This window comes from Neoarius graeffei, chromosome 28 (genome assembly GCF_027579695.1).
Source record: "Neoarius graeffei isolate fNeoGra1 chromosome 28, fNeoGra1.pri, whole genome shotgun sequence".
In the NCBI taxonomy this organism is placed as follows: domain Eukaryota; kingdom Metazoa; phylum Chordata; class Actinopteri; order Siluriformes; family Ariidae; genus Neoarius; species Neoarius graeffei.
Window position 1 is genome coordinate 37,735,279 of NC_083596.1, and position 19,574 is coordinate 37,754,852.

The window sequence follows — 19,574 nt, forward strand, 5'->3', positions numbered from 1 at the left end:
CCCGAAGATCACGGGCACCCAGTATGGTTTTCCGGCCTTGACCCTTACGCACGGAGATTCTTCCAGATTCTCTGAATCTTTTAATGATATTATGCACTGTAGATGATGATATGTTCAAACTCTTTGCAATTTTACACTGTCGAACTCCTTTCTGATATTGCGCCACTATTTGTCGGCGCAGAATTAGGGGGATTGGTGATCCTCTTCCCATCTTTACTTCTGAGAGCCGCTGCCACTCCAAGATGCTCTTTTTATACCCAGTCATGTTAATGACCTATTGCCAACTGACCTAATGAGTTGCAATTTGGTCCTCCAGCTGTTCCTTTTTTGTACCTTTAACTTTTCCAGCCTCTTATTGCCCCTGTCCCAACTTTTTTGAGATGTGTTGCTGTCATGAAATTTCAAATGAGCCAATATTTGGCATGAAATTTCAAAATGTCTCACTTTCGACATTTGATATGTTGTCTATGTTCTATTGTGAATACAATATCAGTTTTTGAGATTTGTAAATTATTGCATTCCGTTTTTATTTACAATTTGTACTTTGTCCCAACTTTTTTGGAATCGGGGTTGTACATAAGTGTAATGCAGCGCTATGAGCATTGTCCTGAAGTTAAATATTCCTGAACATTCTATACCAGATAATCGTGGTGAAATGCCAGCTAAAATCAGTCATGCTTTAAAAAAAAGTCCATCACTTTATCACATCTTTTTTTTTTTAAATCAAGTTCTCCATTTCAGCCAAGTGTAAAAAAATTGTCGTCTCACCACTTATTTTTTTCTTGTGCATAAATTGTCAGTCATTCTCATCAAAATAGAATATCATAGTGATGAATGGCGATATCTGTGCAGATGCCAGCATCCCCTTTGGTGTGTGGGTGGAGTGCTTATATTTCACAAACTGTTTGTTTGACCGCCATTCAGTCCTAAGAAAGCATGAAACACAATATAAATATCACTCTCTGTCCTTCTAAGCATTTCTTTCCCCCTCCCTCCCCTGACATAGCTTTTGTGAGAATTGAACTAGTGTGTGTGTGTTGTCAAAGTGACAGTATGTGTGATAACCCTGGTGTGTATCTTGGCGCTCCCAGAGCATTGTTTTTGGCCCCTGGATGGCCAGTTGGAATGTGTTTGGGCTTTAGTCATTGCTGTGAACCTCCTTCACTACATTTCAACATCTGTGTTCCTTCCCATCACAAAAGCCTTCTACGAATCTTGCCAAGAAGCAATGGAAAACCAGTGGTGTTACAAAACTCTCCAGTTCCCATGCACTTTACAGTTTCTGCAACACACTTGACGCAACAATTAAGCTTATTACAGCAAACTGTTTCCAGTGGTCCTGCTACAGGTGTACCGTGCAGTAATTTCAAACTAAACTCCAGGCAAAGGTTATGTTAGGACAACTAATAGCTTCCTTCTCTTTTCTTACCTGTCTTTTTTTTTCTCTCTCTCAAATGAATGTGAGATATTCTCATCACTCCCTTTGCTGCTGCAAGTCTCAACGTCTCAGAGTTGACAGCAGGACTTCTGGGTCAAGACTCAAGAGATACAGTGTACTCTGTGCGTGTGTGTGTAGGATTGCATAACACTACGATTGTTAATCCCTATCTCAACATTGGCCTTTCCAATACGGATATCACATCCGTCTAACCAACCACAATATTACTGCAGATTTATATTCTGTAACATATCCTAAAGGTTTCGCATGAGTGTGCTGTAGGTGTACTGATAAACCACGGCATTAACTGCGATCAATAAATAACATTATTTACTGCGTTATTGAATTTCAGCATTAATACACTGCAAGTAAGGTAATAATATAACACTACTGTATTAGGTGGCATTTGTTTAAATGCCTATGAAATCTGTGACTAAAGAAGAATCAATTTGCAGTTCATAGCCACTGTAGGCCAACGTACCATAGGCCATGGTAATGGTCACTGTAGGCCGATGTAAATTATGGTAATGACCACTGTAGGCCAATGTAAGCCATTGTAATGGCCATTCTAGGCCAGTGTAGCCCATTGTAACAGCCATTGTAGGTTATGGTAACGGCCATTGTGGGCCACTGTAGGCCGTTGTAATGACGACTGTAGGCCAATGTAGGCCATGGTAATGGCCATTGTAGGCTAATGTAGGCCATTATAATGACCACTGTAGGCCATTGTACACTAATAGTGTCCATTACCATGGCCTATTGTAATGGCCATTGTAGGCCAAGGTAATGGTCACTGTAGGCCATTGTAGGCCATGTTAATCACCACTGTACACAAATAAAATACACATTGTAGGCCTACAATATAGCCACTGTAGGCCAATGTAGGCCATGGTAATGGCCATTGTAGGCCATTTGTAGGCCACTGTAACGACCACTGTAATGACCACTGTAGGCCAGTGTAAGCCACTGTAACGACCACTGTAGGCCATGGTAATGGCAATTGTAGGCCAATGTAGGCCATGGTAATGGCCACTGTAGACCATTATAGACCACTGTAACGACCATTATAGGCTTCACTGGTATAAACCAATAAATTAGTATGTGTTGTGTATTTTATTCATGTCATTTTGAAGTCAATTCAAATAATTTGAGGCTTTTTACTAGTTGTATGCATTAAAATGAAACTTTGAAGCTAGTAGTTTTATACTTAACAGCTTGTAAAGCTTCCTTTTAACCAGCTAAAACCAAGTAGAGAGACAACACATGCTAGCCCCCACATAGAAACTAGCCTCTTTTCTCTTCTGCATTCACCCATTCTCATGACTAGCGATTTCTACGTAGCTGTTTTTGGTGGCACAGGCCATACCGAAATATGAGATACTACACAGACCTCACCTCAGTTCAATAAAATCACATTTTGCATGAAGCAACTTTTTGTATCTTGCTGAGCCAAATGAGCCAATGTAGTTGAGTGGTCGATATGTAAGGAATAAAACATGGCAGGTTGATATTGTGCCAAGAGAAGCAAAGTTACTTTGAGCACTCCAAAGTAACATCACAGTGTTTTATTCCTCTTATACTCCAGCAATTTGCCAACATTTACAATTACTCATTTACTAATGAACATTTAGCATGTATTAAAAGAACGCTTTACTTTTTACACACTTTAACGTTTACTTTTTACATGCTTTAATATCTATTAAGATCTAAATTTCAGAACTGAAAATAGCGTAATGTAACAAAATGCATGGCTGTAACAGCAGTATGCTAATTTCCATCCATATGGTACAGTCCTAATGCGAACAATTGCACAATTTAGAACATGCCTCCAGAACTCACTCTAACAGTCTAACTCTTTCCAAAGATTGTTTATGTGCTTCCATGTGCGTATGTGGCAGGCTTGTGTAATATCTGCCAAGCCGATGTGCTGCTCCAAACCAGAAATGACATCCTTTCAACGTGAGCTTGCCTTAAAGCCCAGCAGAGCATGAGAAAACCATAGGGGGGATAGAAGTGATGACAGGAGTAAAAAGAAAAGTAAGAAAAGCGAAACACAGAAGGAAGGAGCAGAAGAAAGGGGGAGCCGAGGGGAGGGGAAGTGGCAGGGTGGCAGATGGGAGTGGAGAACCGTGTACAAAAGAAATAATGACTGTAGTTAGTGAGTTAATAACAGGAAAATACTCATTTAGTTTCATGCGAAAACGTTTCATTAACTATTATTAGCATTAAAGCCTGATTACGCATTCTAATTCTTTAAAGCATTTTGTAATGGACACACTTAAACATATGCATACAGAAGTTTTATTTCTGTAGGAGAAATGCCCGACACTGAATAAATGGTTCACACCATATTGTCCACTCCTGCCCCCCAGAATGACTTCTTTTGTCAAAGATATAGGAAAAACAACAACTATCATCGCCTCCTACGTCCAAGAAAGCCTGCATAGCTACAAACCCACCACTTAGCATTCTCTCTGTTTTCCAATTATGGGAGCAAGAGTCACTGAAATGTCAAGACTCCTATAATAATAGTCCCAATTGAGACACAGCGAGCCATCTCTGATTCAGTTCGGTGAAGTTCAACTCACCCCGAGGGGATAAAATCTCCACAACACATTAAATGGACAAAAAAGGCAGGCTTTATCAGTCAGATGGCTTCATTTGCATCTTGACCTCATTTGGGCTGAGATTATTTTGGGTCTCTGTTTTATCCGATTTTGTATGGTTTTTTTTTTTTTCCATTTAAATCACAACTGAAGGCCTACTAGCAATGCTGATAGAGTTAGCAAGACCAAAAATGAATGCTAAATATTCTTTTCATAAATATACATATTATAAAGCATATCTGATAACTAATTAGCGAGACAGAGATACCCACTCGGTGATTAGCTACAATCAGTCAAAGCTAATGCACTTCAAGGAAACTAGCTGTAAAATCTGGTGCGCTGAAATGGCTTCCCAAGCTTTGAGGCAGCTGTGGCCTAAGACGACACAGAATCTTTTTTAGATCATCTAGCTTATTGCCAAGTAACTTGTATGATTACAGCAGGGGGGAAAAAATGCTTCAGTTTCACAACAAAATGCTTTTATTCAGCATAAATAATGTATCCGATTCATTTCGCACACGAGTCCAAGAGTGAACAGATGCTAAAGTGCACAAGAGTCAGGTTTTAACAGCTGTCCTCATAACTTACAACCTTGGAATGCTCGGATGGCGATGTATATGTTCCAGTTTTTAACGGTCCATATCCCTCTGGGCTGCTTTAAGACGCAGGGTAATTAAGTTGCAGTAATTAACAACCACAGGCTAATGGGATTGGCCATGTCTCTCCGGATCCAGAATCAAAATGCTGGACTGGGATCGAGAAGATTTTAGTGGCCTTCGTGACTTGTCCCCTATCAGACCCAGTAGGTTCAATCACTGCCAGTCATCCTTGTTGTAATAGAAAGGGTAAAGTGCAAGTGACCAGAAAAGCGTTGAGTTAATGGCATGTTAATAATGAAGCTGAGGCAGAACGTAATCTCAGAATCAGCACTTGGTGGATAATGAGGCAGAGCAGCTGTTCCTGGCCCACTGACCATGCCTAATGACATTGTGACACCATGACTGGCAGGGTACTAGAATTTTTACAGCAATGTTTGCACAATCTCTACGACAACTCCATAATGCGAATAAAATGTTTTAGTATTTTCAGTAATTTCTGATAACAATGTCGATTGATAAACATTACACTAATATCTGCATCATGTGCTTTAACCTGGCATAGCATACTAATTGTGAGCAAAAAACAGCCTAAGAAACAAAAAATGAGCACCATTTTTTTCTTTGCTATGTCAATGCAAAATATGCAGGGCAGGATATCATTGCAATTATTAGCTACACCAATCAGTCATGAAGTTAAAAACACTGACCGGTGCAGTGAATAACATTGATTATCTCATTACAATGGCACGTGCCGAGGGGTAGGGTATATGAGGCAGCAAGAGAACAGTCAGTTCTCAAAATTGATTTGTTAGAAGCAGGAAAAATGGGCAAGCGTAAGGATCTGAACGACTTTGACAAGGGCCAAATTGTGATGGCTAGATGACTGGGTCTGAGCATCTCCAAAATGACACATCTTGTGGGGTGTTCCCAGTATGCAGTGGTTAGTACCTACCAAAAGTGGTCCATGGAAAGACAACCCGTGAACCGGCGACGGGGTCATGGGTGTCGAAGGCCAATTCCACAGAAGACCTACTGTAGCATAAACTGCTGAAAAAGTTAATGCTGGCTAAAACAGAAAGGTATCAGTATTAACTTTTTCAGCAGTTTGTGCTACAGTAGCTCTTCTGTGGGACTGGATCATATGGGCACGTCTTCGTGCCCTATGTGAATCGATGAGTCTTCGACACCCATGACCCTGCCACTGGTTCACGGGTTGTCTTTCCTTGGACCACTTTTGGTTGGCACTAACCACTGCATACTGGGAACACTGCACAAGATGTGCCATTTTGGAGATGCTCAGACCCAGTCACAATTTGGCCCTTGTCAGAGTTGCTGAGATCCTTATACTTGCCCATTTTTCCTGCTTCCAACACGCTAACTTCAAGAACTGACTGTTCTCTTGCTGCCTAATATATCCCACCCCTTGTCAGGTTCCATTATAATGAGATAATCAATGTTATTCACGTCACCTCTCAGTGGTTTTCATTTTATGGCTGATCGGTGTATATTATTAGATATAAAATGCTAACTAATCTAAAGTGGCCCAGTTAACTGACACAGATTGCATTCAATTTGATGATCATTCTTTAGCTATGATCTTTGCAATGCTTTTGAGACACTCTGCCAGAGTTAATTAGCATTGAAAATAAAGTCAAAAGGGAGAGTGGGAAGAATTAGGCTCTTTACAATTTGGCAATTTCAATGTTTATCAATTAATTTTGACACCACTTGATCACAGGGACAAATATAGCCATCAGGCTGTCAATCCTCCCACAGTAAAAAGCTGTTTCATGGTTAATTTAACTTATCTTCCAAAGACAGTCAGAGTAGCACCAGGAGGGCTGTTTGAGAGTGTCACTGCAAATCTTTGACGAGCTCCGGACGAGCAGCTTGTCTGGTCCTATGCTGTTAGCAGCATGCCCTTGCTTTGTCCTGTTCTTTGTACAACGGGGGAATGACGGGGATGTTAATGTAGTCTAAACACGCTCTCCAGAAAATGCCATATGTAAACCAGAGACATCTCCTCCACCATGTACGGTTATTTTCCTTGTGTGTTTATTTCATCCCATGAGTCATCACAAATGTGCTGTGTTACTGCAGTAACTGAAACTGCGCCAGTCAGACCAGACATAGCTCAGGCAGCCGACAGAGATGACAGCTGCTGACTTGGTCATTCTCCTCTCTGGGTCAAAATAAGAACAATCCGTTATCTTACCCATTGGAGGGTGTGGTGAGGTGTTAGCACTGGAGGGACCCCTCAGGCCTACACCTCCCTGCACGAAAAGTGAGACACACTGATGCCAAAAAAAAAATTTTGACAAGCAAAACCAAAAACTAGGAATGTGGTTTTCTTAACTCATATTCTTGCTATCCTAAACTCATTTCATTCATATATTTTCCTTCTGCTTTTCGTGGTAGGGGCTGCAGTAACAACAGGGTGAGAATGTCAACCTAGACTTCTTTATCCCAAGCCAAAGATTCCAAATCCTTCTAGGGGATCCCCAGATGTTCCCAAGCCAACTGCGAGATCTAATCTCTGCAGCAGGTTCTGGGTTTGCCTCGAGGTCCCCGGACTTTGCGGAATTCCTGATACAGATCTAGCCAGAGCCAATCGGGGGCCAGGAATGCAATGGACCAATAATCCAAGAGCAACAGAGTTAGGGAAACAAAATGGTAAAGACACTAACATAGTGATACAGTACACACCATGATTGTAATATCTTATTTCTTAACATACCACAGTCCATAGTAAACAAAATTCTCAATGCATCCTGCATAGCCACTTTATCTTGTTTGGGGTTGAGGTGAATCTGGAGTCTCAGAATACGGGTTGCAACACAGGAATACACCTGGACAGGGGTTGATTGAGAGATTGAGAACATCCTTGGGATCACACACATTCTAACCAATTCACACATGGGGCAATTTCGAGAAGTCAGTGTCCTCCGAATATGCTTTTTGGGAAGTTGTTGTAAACCAGAGAACCCAGAAAAAACACAGGGAACATGTGAAGATTGCGAGTGAATCTCAGACCTTGGAGTTACCAAAGGGGAATCAAGACCACCTGCTAATGCACTTACAGTACTATAAACTCCACAAAATACTTTTCAATCATGCTCTGATGTTGGTCCATCCATCCATCCATCCATCCATCCATCCATTATCTGTAGCCACTTATCCTGTACAGGGCTGCAGGCAAGCTGGAGCCTATCCCAGCTGACTATGGGCGAGAGGCGGGGTACACCCTGGACAAGTCACCAGGTCATCACAGGGCTAACACAGAGAGACAAACAACCATTCACACTCCCATTCACACCTACGGTCACTTTAGAGCCGCCAATTAGCCTAACCTGCATGTCTTTGGACTGTGGGGGAAACCGGAGCACCCGGAGGAAACCCACGCAGACACAGGGAGAACATGCAAACTCCACACAGAAAGGCCCTCGTTGGCCGCTTGGCTCGAACCCAGAACCTTCTTGTTGTGAGGCGACAGTGCTAACCACTACCTCAGATGTTGGTCTACCAAATGTAAATCATATAACAGTTTTTTTGTTTTTAGTTTTTTTTTTTTTTTACCTTGGCTTTCCCAGTGCTTTGCAGGATGTGTACCAGGGCGCAAGCCATCTCCTCTTTGTTCTTGACACTGATGACTGGTTCCAGCACAGAGCAGAGCAGCATATAGTTGTTGGTCGTGTATTCAGCAAATTCCTTATACATCTCCATTGGAAGGATATTCATACTTTGGTAGCGGGCCTTTATCCGGATCATAGGTCCTGCGGTCTTCCCCTTCCCTTGGTTTGGTGTGCTAACAGGGTACCACTTCTCAACAAGTTGCCGACTGGTCACGCTTTCGACAGGGATGTTTACCGGTCCCACATAGTTGTTCTTGTCTTTTTTCTTCTTCTTGTCCGAGTCCCTGTAGAGGTGGACAGTGATGTTTTGGACAGCAGGCAGGTTGGTGAACTCAAAGTGCTCTCCCCAGAAGACATTGTCTGCTTTCAGCTTGCAAGAGGTTCGGGCATAAAGGGCATCATCCAGGCACAGTTCGCAGAAGTACTTCTTCTTGGCCGGAAGATCTTTGGCTTCGATCACCCATAGCCGAAGGGTGTTCTCTACCCGACGGCTGTTGTCCTGGAGACAAGAACAAAGATAGAATGAGGTCAGAGGACCATTGATGCATGATGGTAGGTATATGGTATACTGTATTATTATACATACAGGACAATTTTTTGATGGAATAAAAACATGTATTCTATTCCTTTCTAGCGGGTTTCATTCATTTGGTTTGATAGCATGCAATATTGTTAGCATATCACTTATCCTATGTGTATTACGTCACTCTACCCAACAGAGAATGAGCGTTGAATATAGTTTACGATACTGCATGGTAGTCAAGACAACACAACGTCACACGTCGGAGCTGATGTGAATATTCAAATGAGAGCTTTCTGCTGCGCATGCACAGAAGCATTTCTTTGTTTGCTGACGGCGCCCGCAGTAAACTGTCGCAGTGAATTGAAAATGCCATAAGATACGTATTACATGTAAATCTTCCATGCTAACGAGTGACTGTGACAATTTGTAAACAAACATGGCTGCCAGGTTTGTTCCATCGAATGTGCATGTATTATAATAATAATAATAATGATAATAATGGGCGGCATGGTGGTGTAGTGGTTAGCGCTGTCGCCTCACAGCAAGAAGGTCCTGGGTTCAAGCCCCGGGGCCGGCGAGGGCCTTTCTGTGTGGAGTTTGCATGTTCTCCCCGTGTCCGCGTGGGTTTCCTCCGGGTGCTCCGGTTTCCCCCACAGTCCAAAGATATGCAGGTTAGGTTAACTGGTGACTCTAAATTGACCGTAGGTGTGAATGTGAGTGTGAATGGTTGTCTGTGTCTATGTGTCAGCCCTGTGATGACCTGGCGACTTGTCCAGGGTGTACCCCGCCTTTCGCCCGTAGTCAGCTGGGATAGGCTCCAGCTTGCCTGCGACCCTGTAGAAGGATAAAGCGGCTAGAGATAATGAGATGAGATAATAATAATAATAATAATGGCTTTTTATCATGGTATATCAGATATATGTGACCCCTCACCGAATCCAGGGACACATGTCGGCCGAAACGAATCCGAGATAATCGCAAAAGAAGCATTTTTTTTTCGAAATTTGTGATTTTTGTTTTTTTCCATCATGTGCAAGTTGAGATCTTGAAGAATGCAATCAGTATTTCAGATAATAGATTGTTTTGTTGGAAAAGCATACATTTTTTGTTGCAAATTGTCTCATTTTTGTCAGGACTGTAGCCTGCTGGGGGGTGTGGGTAAATTATCATATGGGCCATTCACATGATGATTTAGTCTTTTGTTTTTTTTTTCCGCGAATCAGCTGTATGATCCGAGTTGAGCGCATGGCTACTTAGCTGCATACAGGCGTGTAATTTCACTATGGAATGAGTTACTAAACAGAGCGCAGAGGAGCCGACACACCGCGAAGCAAACAGACACTCGGTATTTACATCGGAGATAACACATTTCTAGCAAAAAAAAACGCAACCTCGTTTTCCAGATTGAATGGAATACTTGAATGATTGGATGATACACGGACCATTCTAGGATTACATTCCATCGGAGGCATTGGTGTGTGCAAGGCGCCGTTTCTCTTTCTAATGGGGTAAGTTTATTAATCTAAGGCTGTGTGGTTATTTTTGCATGTAACGGAGAGTGTTGTGGTTTGGTTAAGCCTAGGTCACAACCGGACGTACGATTTTTTGGCCATGTGATTTTTGGCGTTTCCCAAATCGCTGCGTTTTTTTTTTTTGTTCAAGGAGAAAGACGCGCGTTGGCCGTAAGTTTGTCTTGCAACCTGAAAAAAACGTAAGCGCCCGTAGAGTTTGTTTGACATGACAAAGAACCTCTGCGGCCGGTCTGCGGCTCGAAAATCAGCACATCACACGCGCGCTCTCGTGCTTTTTACACGCGCGCTCTCGTGCGTTTCATGCGCGCTCTCCGTGCGTTTCTTGCGTTTTTTGCATGTAGACCGGCCGTAGGAGCGCGTACTGTACGGCCAGTTGTGACCGAGGCTTTACATGAAACTAGTGTTGTGTTAGTTGTGTCATCATCGTGCTATCTTTCTTTCTTACGGTGTGAGTAATTTTTCAACCACAAAGCGTTAAAGTATACTTTAGGACTTATTTTTGTACTTCATAATTGTGTTGGGCATACTTTGCATGGAAGGAAAATTGACGTGGTGATCTTTGTTTACATGAAAGTAGCACCGTGCTAGCTCGTAGGGGGTAGGGCTTTCCTTAATGTCATGCAGATGAGCACCATTATGTGCCCGCCCTACACCCAGAGTAGCTGAGATGGAAAACTTTGAGGGCGATTTTCTCCCTTTCCTGTTTTAAGAAGTATACACTTTCAAAAGGCCACACATTCTTCAAATATTGTCAGATCTCCACATGGAAGGCATCATTGGAAAGCTTAGAAACTGTACTTTCTGAATCTGTCAATAACTCAAAATGCCCCCGGGCAGATGTGTCCCTGGATTCTGTGATCTGCCACATATTCCATTCAGCAAGCATGATATTGAACTCATCTTTGACTTAGTCAATATGATGCTAGCTGAATGGAATATATCTGATATACCATGAAAACAAGCGTACTCTGAGAGCACGAGATCCCCCATTGGCAACTATATCTATGCTACAAGTGCTTAATACACCCTCATGAAATTGTCAAAGTACAAGTTTGGTAATCAAGGGCCATAACTCTGGTAAAATGCCACTGAATTGAATGAAATTGCAATATGTGTACTACCAACATAACAAAGAATCCTGTCAAGTTTCATGAAATTCCTCCAAAAATTGTGAGAGGAGTTGATTTCAGAAGGTGAGTACCCTTTCTGGGACAGATGGACGGACGGAAATCGCCACGACATAATCCCCCTTCGGGCCTTTCGGCCAGCGGGGGATAAAAAACCCTTTTTGCCAAATTACATGAAATTCCTACAAAATTTGTGAGGGAAGTTGATTTCAGAAAGCAAGCACACCTTGATGAAATTGCCAGAGTACAAGTTTGTTAATAATCAAGGGCATAACTGTGGTAAAATTTGCCCAAATTAAATGAAATTTCAACAGGCGTATAACTGTCATGTAACAAAGCCTTTCATAAAGTTTGATGAAATTCCTCCACAAACTGTGAGAGGACTTGATTTCAGAAGAATGTACACCCTCATCAAACTGTCAAAGTACAAGTTATTTAATCAAGGGTCAAAACTTTGGGAAAATTTTCACAAACGAAATTAAATCGCAATATGTGTATTAGCGTCATATACCAAGGCCTCTTGTCAAGCTTCGTGAAATTTATCCAAACATTGTGAGAGGAGTTGATGTCAGAAGGCAAGTACACCTTCATGAAATTGGGAAAGTACAAGATTGTTAATCAAGGGCTGTAACTCTGGTAAACTGCGACTGAATTGAACAAAATAGCAATTGGTAAAGTTTCGTGAAATTCCTCCAAAAATTGTGAGAGGAGATGATTTCAGAAGGTGAGCACCCTTTCCTGGGACGGACGGACAGACGTCACCACAACATAATCCCCCTTCGGGCCTTTTGGCCAGCGACGGATAAAAAGCCAGCCAATATTATGTAAATATTCAACACTATATTGCTAGTTTGGACTAAATTGCATTTTGAAATATCACTAATTTTGCATTACAGCTGCAGTATTTTAGCTCTTAAGAATCATTCTGAATGTGGAATGGGATTGTGAACCTATCTTCAAGTGGCAGGAGTTGGCCAAATATGAAATCATGGCCTTCCTTTAGCTTGATTTTTAAAAAAAAATACTATTACCAAAATACTCTAAACCATTTGGACAATTATTGAGATAAAAAAAAAAAAAAATCAACAGGTCCTGTATATTTAAAGTCTACCCAAGATTAAACTAAAACCGTAAAGCTGGAATCATAGAGTAATGCAAGCTTTCTCTGTTCCTAACCCAACACAGTTTTCAAGTTAGATTAAAACAATGTCTAATCTGAAAAATACATGCATTTGACATCGTTCGAGAAAGACCGCGAAGACATAAAATACTCTTGAGAAGAGTCAAAAATGCTGACATTAGCTACTAGGGCTGAATAAAATGCATGCTGTTAGGCTGAGTTTTGGGGCAGAAGCAGCGAAGGGTGAGAATGTAAATGAGGAAGAATCAGTAATGAAAAGCAGAAACAACACATCTCTGTCAGCACTTCAGTGAGAAATAAGATGGTCATACCAGTCCCCAACAAGCTAACAAAGTGGTGTGTTTGCTGAAGAAAAGGACATTGTACTTAATGTGGTTTTAGCGGGGAAATCTTGTTGTAATGTGATCATTTCTCAATTAATTTCAGTACCCTTTTTTAAATACACTGATGTGTTCAGGTGGTGTGAGTGGAGGACAGAGGACCAGGGTGAGGGGTGTATTTGGCTGCATGTCAAATTGATGAATACTGAAGGGTTCTTTGGTTTGCTCATCTTGGAGTAACCGTTAAATATTCCATGTAAAACCTCTAAAAAAACAAAGATGTTCTGATGCAGAGAAGGTTGGATGGCTGACTTTAGCAGTGAAATGGTCTCGGTTCCATCGCTGCTTGGCAATTAGATGCTTTCTGTTTGAGATCACTTCATGTCCTTGCTATAAAGGGTAAGGGAAGGCAGCATAAATACCTAATGACATCATTTAGTAGTTAAAGTCATTCCCATGGTGAGAAAGGCTGCTCGAAAAGTAAGTCTTTCCAGGACATGCAGACTTCCTGGCAGGACCATTTATTGTGCCACTGGTACATTTGTAATACAGCCGATTAATATTTAACCATCATTTTACCACATGAAAGGTTGGCATCGAATTCAGTATTGAATTTAAATAGTAAACCTCTGGGTGGGCTGCGACTTTGAATTCAAAACTCTAATGCTGAAGTTATTGCAAAAAGGTCTTTCTGTCTATGTTTTTACTTGCATGGAAAAAAAATACCTGCAGGCAACGACAAAAAAAAAAAAAATGCATGCACAGGGTGGGGCTGTCAGTTTTGCAATCCAGATTTCAGGTGTTATATAACAGCCATATTTACACCATAGATTAATTGTTCCAACAGAAGTAGGCTCACGTTTCAATCGGCCATGATCTTTGCCAAAATAAAACTGCTTGTAATGGTCATTGGTTTGTCTCCAAGGGTCCTAAAATGACATATAATGATGTTGAAACTCAGATAATTAGGACTCATGGTGTGAAAAAGTCAAAGAGGACACCCTTGGCAGACACAGTAATATTTTTTTATTAAACAAGAACAAATTACTTGTGAATTTATGACTCATAAAAAAATGCGGCACAAATTATCATATTATGGTTTTCTGGTGTTCTTTTAAAAATATTGTGTTTTTAATTGTATCTGGGTCCAAGCAATTGTTTAATAAAAAAAAATAGGAACGGAAAAAAACCCCACTGTGTTTCTGTATATCCACATGAATCAATTTCAAAGAAAGAGGAGTGGTGAGTAACACCGTGTCTGGTCTACCTTGTTTGGGTGAACGGCTCGTCTGAGGTTCTCCATCCATTTGTCCCTCTCGGCAGCTGAGCGACATGAGAAACACTTGCTTCCTGTTGAGGTGCTCACCTAAGGTTAATGGCAAATATCAGTTCTTATCTAAGTAGATGGGGTTTTATTTTAGTAATGTCAACTACTTTGGAATGATCGTCTCTTAACCCTTTTGATTTTACAGCAAGACTGTTGTATGATTTATTTCAAAATACGTGCTACAGTAGCTCTTCTGTGGGATTGGACCATATGGGCAAGCCTTCATACCCCATGCGAATCAATGAGCCTTCGACACCCATGACCCTGTTGCCGATTCACCGGTTGTCCTTCCTTGGACCACTTTTGGTAGGTACTAACCACTGCATACTGGGAACACCCCACAAGATGTGCCATTTTGGAGATGCTCAGACCCAGTCATTTAGCCATCACAATTTGTCAAAGTCACTCAGATCTTTACGCTTGCCCATTTTTCCTGCTTCCAACACATCAACTTCAAGAACTGACTGTTCTCTTGCTGCGCTGCCTAAAATATCCCACCCTTTGACAGGTACCATTGTAATGAGATAATCAATGTTATTCACGTCACCTGTCAGTGGTTTTAATTTTATGGCTAATTGGTGTATATGCAATTATGTGCGAATGCATTACAATCAAACATAAGAAGAGAAACAAATTTCTCGACCAAGTGCTTTTAAACAAACAAAAAATCCCTACATATTGCAGGAGGATTAAAGCCCTGAGCCAAACAGGCTTATCTTCATAATCGACTGTATACCACCCCCAGCACTTTAAAATGCTTCAGATTTTATTTATGGGAGGGTCATGTGGAATTATTGGATCTTTCATCGATTCAGAGATCATCTTTTAAGACTGCCTAAAATGTTAAGCATCAAGATAGAAAGTGCGGCAGAAGAACATCTTCTGAAGCTCTGCAAAGTGCAACTTTGACTGAGAATGAATCCGATATTCCAGCAGCACTGATATTGCTGACTATTATGCAAATAACTTTAATAATGATGTTCTTTTTAAAAGAAAGTTCTCTGGAATTTATTAAAAATACATGCATACATGCATATCTGGCTTGTATGAAATGGGAACAAGACTTTTAAAGCTGTCCTTGAAGTCAGGAAAATACTGTCTTACTTATCCCTGCATCTGTGCTAAGTAGTAGCCTTGGGAATCACTAACACATTCTTGGATCAAAACAAGTTAAAAAATATTATAGCGTCAGCACATTTTGAATGTCATGCCCTCTTTTTGGGCTGCTCCACCTACTTCAACACAACCAAACTAGTAACACACCAGCATTTACGCAAATTATGCAAAAACAGAATCAATTACGTACAGTATGTGTGTTTGTCCTATACCTCAAAGCAGTAGTCCTGACCCAGGATAGAGCTGTGTACAGGTTTGATGAGGACCTCCTCCTCCATGCTGAGGTCCAAAGCTTCTACAGCACTACTGGGACTGAGCAACGATTCGTGAGAGCGTGATTCTTTCAGTCTCGGCATCAGATGAGATCTGAGTGTGAGATAAAGAGAACCAGACAGAGCAAAAAAAGTGACCCAAGGGTTTGCACAAACACAAAAGACTTATCTTCAAACGAACACATCACTGTCACACAAACAAGAAAAAGTACATGAGATTTGTCAGAGCCTACAAATCTCCAGGTGCTCCAAGTTTAAGACACTAAAGAATACGTAACTTTCACCATATCTATATGCAATGTTGTGTATATGATATATTTACGTATAATCACTTGCTAGTATTTTTACTTGGATGAAAAAGTAAAGAGGAAAAAAACGGTGCAAACTAAAGCTATCACAGTGGAGCTGTCAATTTGTGCAGCATTAGCTAGCTATATGAATCTAATCTACATATGCGGTATCAAACGAAAATGGTAGCTACAAACCCATTTCCAGAAAAGTTGGGAGATTTTCCAAAATGCAATAAAAACAAAAATCTGTGATTTGTTAATTCATCTGAACCGTTATTTAACTGACAAAAGTACAAAGAAAAGATTTTCAATAGTTTTATTGGCCAACTTAATTGTATTTTGTAAATATAAACAAAGTTAGGATTTGATGCCTGCAACACACTTAGAAAAAGTTGGGACAGAGGCATTATTATCATTGTGTTACATCACCTTTCCTTTCATCTTTTAATCGTATGGGAACTGAGGGTACAAAGTGTTGCAGTTTTGCAATTGGAATTTTTGTCCATTTTTGCCTGATACAAGACTTCAGCTTGTCCGTGTTCGCTGTTGTCTGATTCTCTTCTTCATGATGCGCCATACATTCTCAATAGGAGACAGATCTGGACTGGCAGCAGGCCAGTCAAGCTCATTCACTCTGTATCTACAAAGGCATGCTGTTGTAGCCTATGCACAATGAAGCCTGGCATTGTCCTGCCTAAATAAGTATGGACTTCCCAGGAAGCGATGTCGCCTTGATGGCAACACGTCTCTCTAAAATCCCAATATATGCCTCTGTGTCAATGGTAACTTCACACACATGCAACTCACTCATGTTATGGGCACTGATGCCCCCCATACCATCACAGATGCTACGTAGCTTTTGCACCTTTCTCGGATAACAAACTGGATGCTCATGTTCACCTTTGGCACTGAGAACTCGACGTCCAGTTTTCCCAAAAACGAGCTGAAATGTGGACTCATCTGACCACAGCACCCATTTCCACTGTCTTTCGGTCCATCTGAGATGATGAATGGCTTCCTCCTTGCATAATACAGTTTCGTGTTGCATTTCTGAATGCATCAGCGGACTCTGTTAAGTAACAACGGTTTTCCGATGTACTCCCGAGCCCATGTGGCTATATTTGTCACATTAGCATGACGGTTCCACAGACAGTGCCGCCTGAGGGCTCAAAGGTCACGCACTGAGTGCTTTCCGACCTTGCCCTTTATGCACTGAGATGTCTCCGAATTCCTTGAATCTTTTCGCAATATTATGTTCTGTAGATTTTGAAAGACCTAAATTCTCTGCAATCTTGCGTTGAGAAATGTTCTTTTTGAATTGACTAACAATTCTCTCACAAATTTTGGCACAAAGGACTGAGCCATGACCCAATCTCGCTTGTTGTCACATTGACATAGGTCACGTAGGTTCTTAAATGTGACACTTGTAAAGACTGAGCCTGTGGTGCATGCTCCTTTTATACCCAATTATGTTACCAGTTAACCTGTTTATTGTGGAATCTTTCAAAATGGTGTTCCTTGAATATCCTATAAACTTTTCAGTCTTATCTTGCCTCTGTCCCAGCTTTTTTTGAGTGTGTTGCAAGCATCAAATTCTAACGTTGTTTCTACGGTATTTACAAAGTACCAATAAGTTGGGCAGTAAAACTGTTGAAAATCTTTTCTTTGTACTTTGAAAATATCCGAACTTTTCTGGAAATGGGGTTAGTACAATTATGTTCACAAAATAAATACCGAGCATGTTGAAAATATTACTTGATACATTTATATAGACATGTAAAATGAATGTATAAAATGAATTCATGCATAATTGTATACAACAGAAAGATAACAGATATGAGAGTGGAAATTATGTGACATTTATGTGTATTACATTGCAAGAGATCAAAATTGAAAAAATTAATGTATCATCTTTGACCCTTTACACCCCGCACTTGCTGCAGATATTAAGAGCTCAGATTACCTTTCCAGATCTAATTAACTATTTATGATTCCTGCAGCACATAACTCTCGGGTGAGACAGCAGAGCTGAATAGGCTGGATCTTGATGAAGAATGGAGCTAAATTTGAACATGTTATTTTCAAATATGGTTCTAAATGGAGATATATGAAGGCATATCTCCATGCAGTAATGACTTCAACGTTTAAACACTATAGAATTCACTTATATTAATGCATTTGTCCTAATATGTTACAGTTTCTATAGCAACATCATACACTGGGACTTGTATAGTTGACACTGCAGATAAACAGTTTAAATAGAAAAAAAAAAGTGTAATTGTTGATACGGTGAAGCTTTCTGTGAGATGTATACGTAGCATTTTGGGAAGGAGTCTCCAGTGTCAGTGCTTCGTAACAGTCAGAAGCAAAGCTATAAATTGCTTTTTTTGATGTCGTATTGTTTTGTTTTTATAATCCTCCTGGAAACAACAGGAACTAACGTGTTTTGGGATGGTGATATGACAAAAATATCATGTCACAACTCTTGAAAATATGTCAAAAGAACACACCATGTATCACGAAATAGGTTTGCTCAAGAAATTGAAGCAATAGAGGCGTGTTGCCCTTAAAAAAAAGATTTAAATGCAAAATGTTTTAAATGAAAAGACATTTTCTGTTTAATTATTAATATCTCTTATGATTCTATATCCATCTTCTAATTTCTATTATTATTATTATTATTATTATTATTATTATTATCTATCACAGTTAATCATATTGTGGTGTAATTTATCACAATATCAATATTATATCATCATCATACTGCCCAGTCATAACTGAACCTAAGTATAAATGGATAAAAAGTCCAACCTGTCGATTTTAAATAAAAAAATTGCAGTCATATGAAAAGAAATAAAGCACCATGGTTCTGATCAAAAGGGAACTTAAATAGCTCATTATAAATAAACTCTTATTTTGGAATGAAATAAGTGCTATAGGTGTCGCGGTGGTTTAGTGGTTAGCACTGTCACCTCACAGCAAGAAGGTTCTGAGTTCAAGCCCAGTGACTGACAGGGGTCTTTCGATGTGGGGTTTGCATGTTCTCTGCGGGTTTCCTCCGGGTGCTAATGGAAGATGATATATAGTACATGTATACTTATGTGTGATTTGTATGATGTTCATGTTAACACAGTTTCAAGTTTATAGTTGTATCCCATGTTGTTTAAGTGTGAAAGTTCACCCTTACACATTTTTATCTCTAATCTATAAGAAATTGCCATAGACCGTGTCTTGCAAAAGTATTCATTCCCCTTGGTGTTTGTTCTGTTTTGTAGCGTTACAAGCTGGAATTAAAATGGATTTTTGGTCAGCACCATTTGATTTACACAACATGCCTACCACTTTATTGTGACACAAACAATAATTAAGATGAAAAAACAGAAATCTGGAGTGTGCAAAAGTATTCACTCCGCAAAAGTCAATACTTTGTAGAGCCACCTTTTGCTGCAATTACAGCTGCAAGTCTCTTGGGGTATGTCTCTATTAGCTGAGCATATCTAGTTACTGGGATTTTTGCCCATTCCTCAAGGCAAAACTGCTCCAACTCCTTCAAGTCAGATGGGTTGCATTGGTGTACAGCAATCTTCAAGTTATGCCACAGATTCTCAATTGGATTGAGGTCTGGGCTTTGACTAGGCCATTCCAAGACAT

At 40.4% G+C, this 19,574-nt stretch overlaps 1 protein-coding gene across 5 annotated transcripts in view; it reads right to left on the minus strand.

Moving 5' to 3' along the window:
• Positions 1 to 19,574, minus strand: part of dab2ipb (DAB2 interacting protein b) — a 302,663-nt gene that overhangs the window by 51,426 nt on the left and 231,663 nt on the right. For all 5 annotated transcript variants that reach the window (XM_060912758.1, XM_060912759.1, XM_060912757.1 and 2 more), the window contains 3 exons: positions 15,574 to 15,727; positions 14,186 to 14,284; positions 8,220 to 8,774 (listed from right to left, as the gene is read on the minus strand). In XM_060912758.1, coding sequence (XP_060768741.1) covers positions 8,220 to 8,774; positions 14,186 to 14,284; positions 15,574 to 15,727 — 808 coding nt within the window. The remainder of the gene's footprint in view (positions 1 to 8,219; positions 8,775 to 14,185; positions 14,285 to 15,573; positions 15,728 to 19,574) is intronic.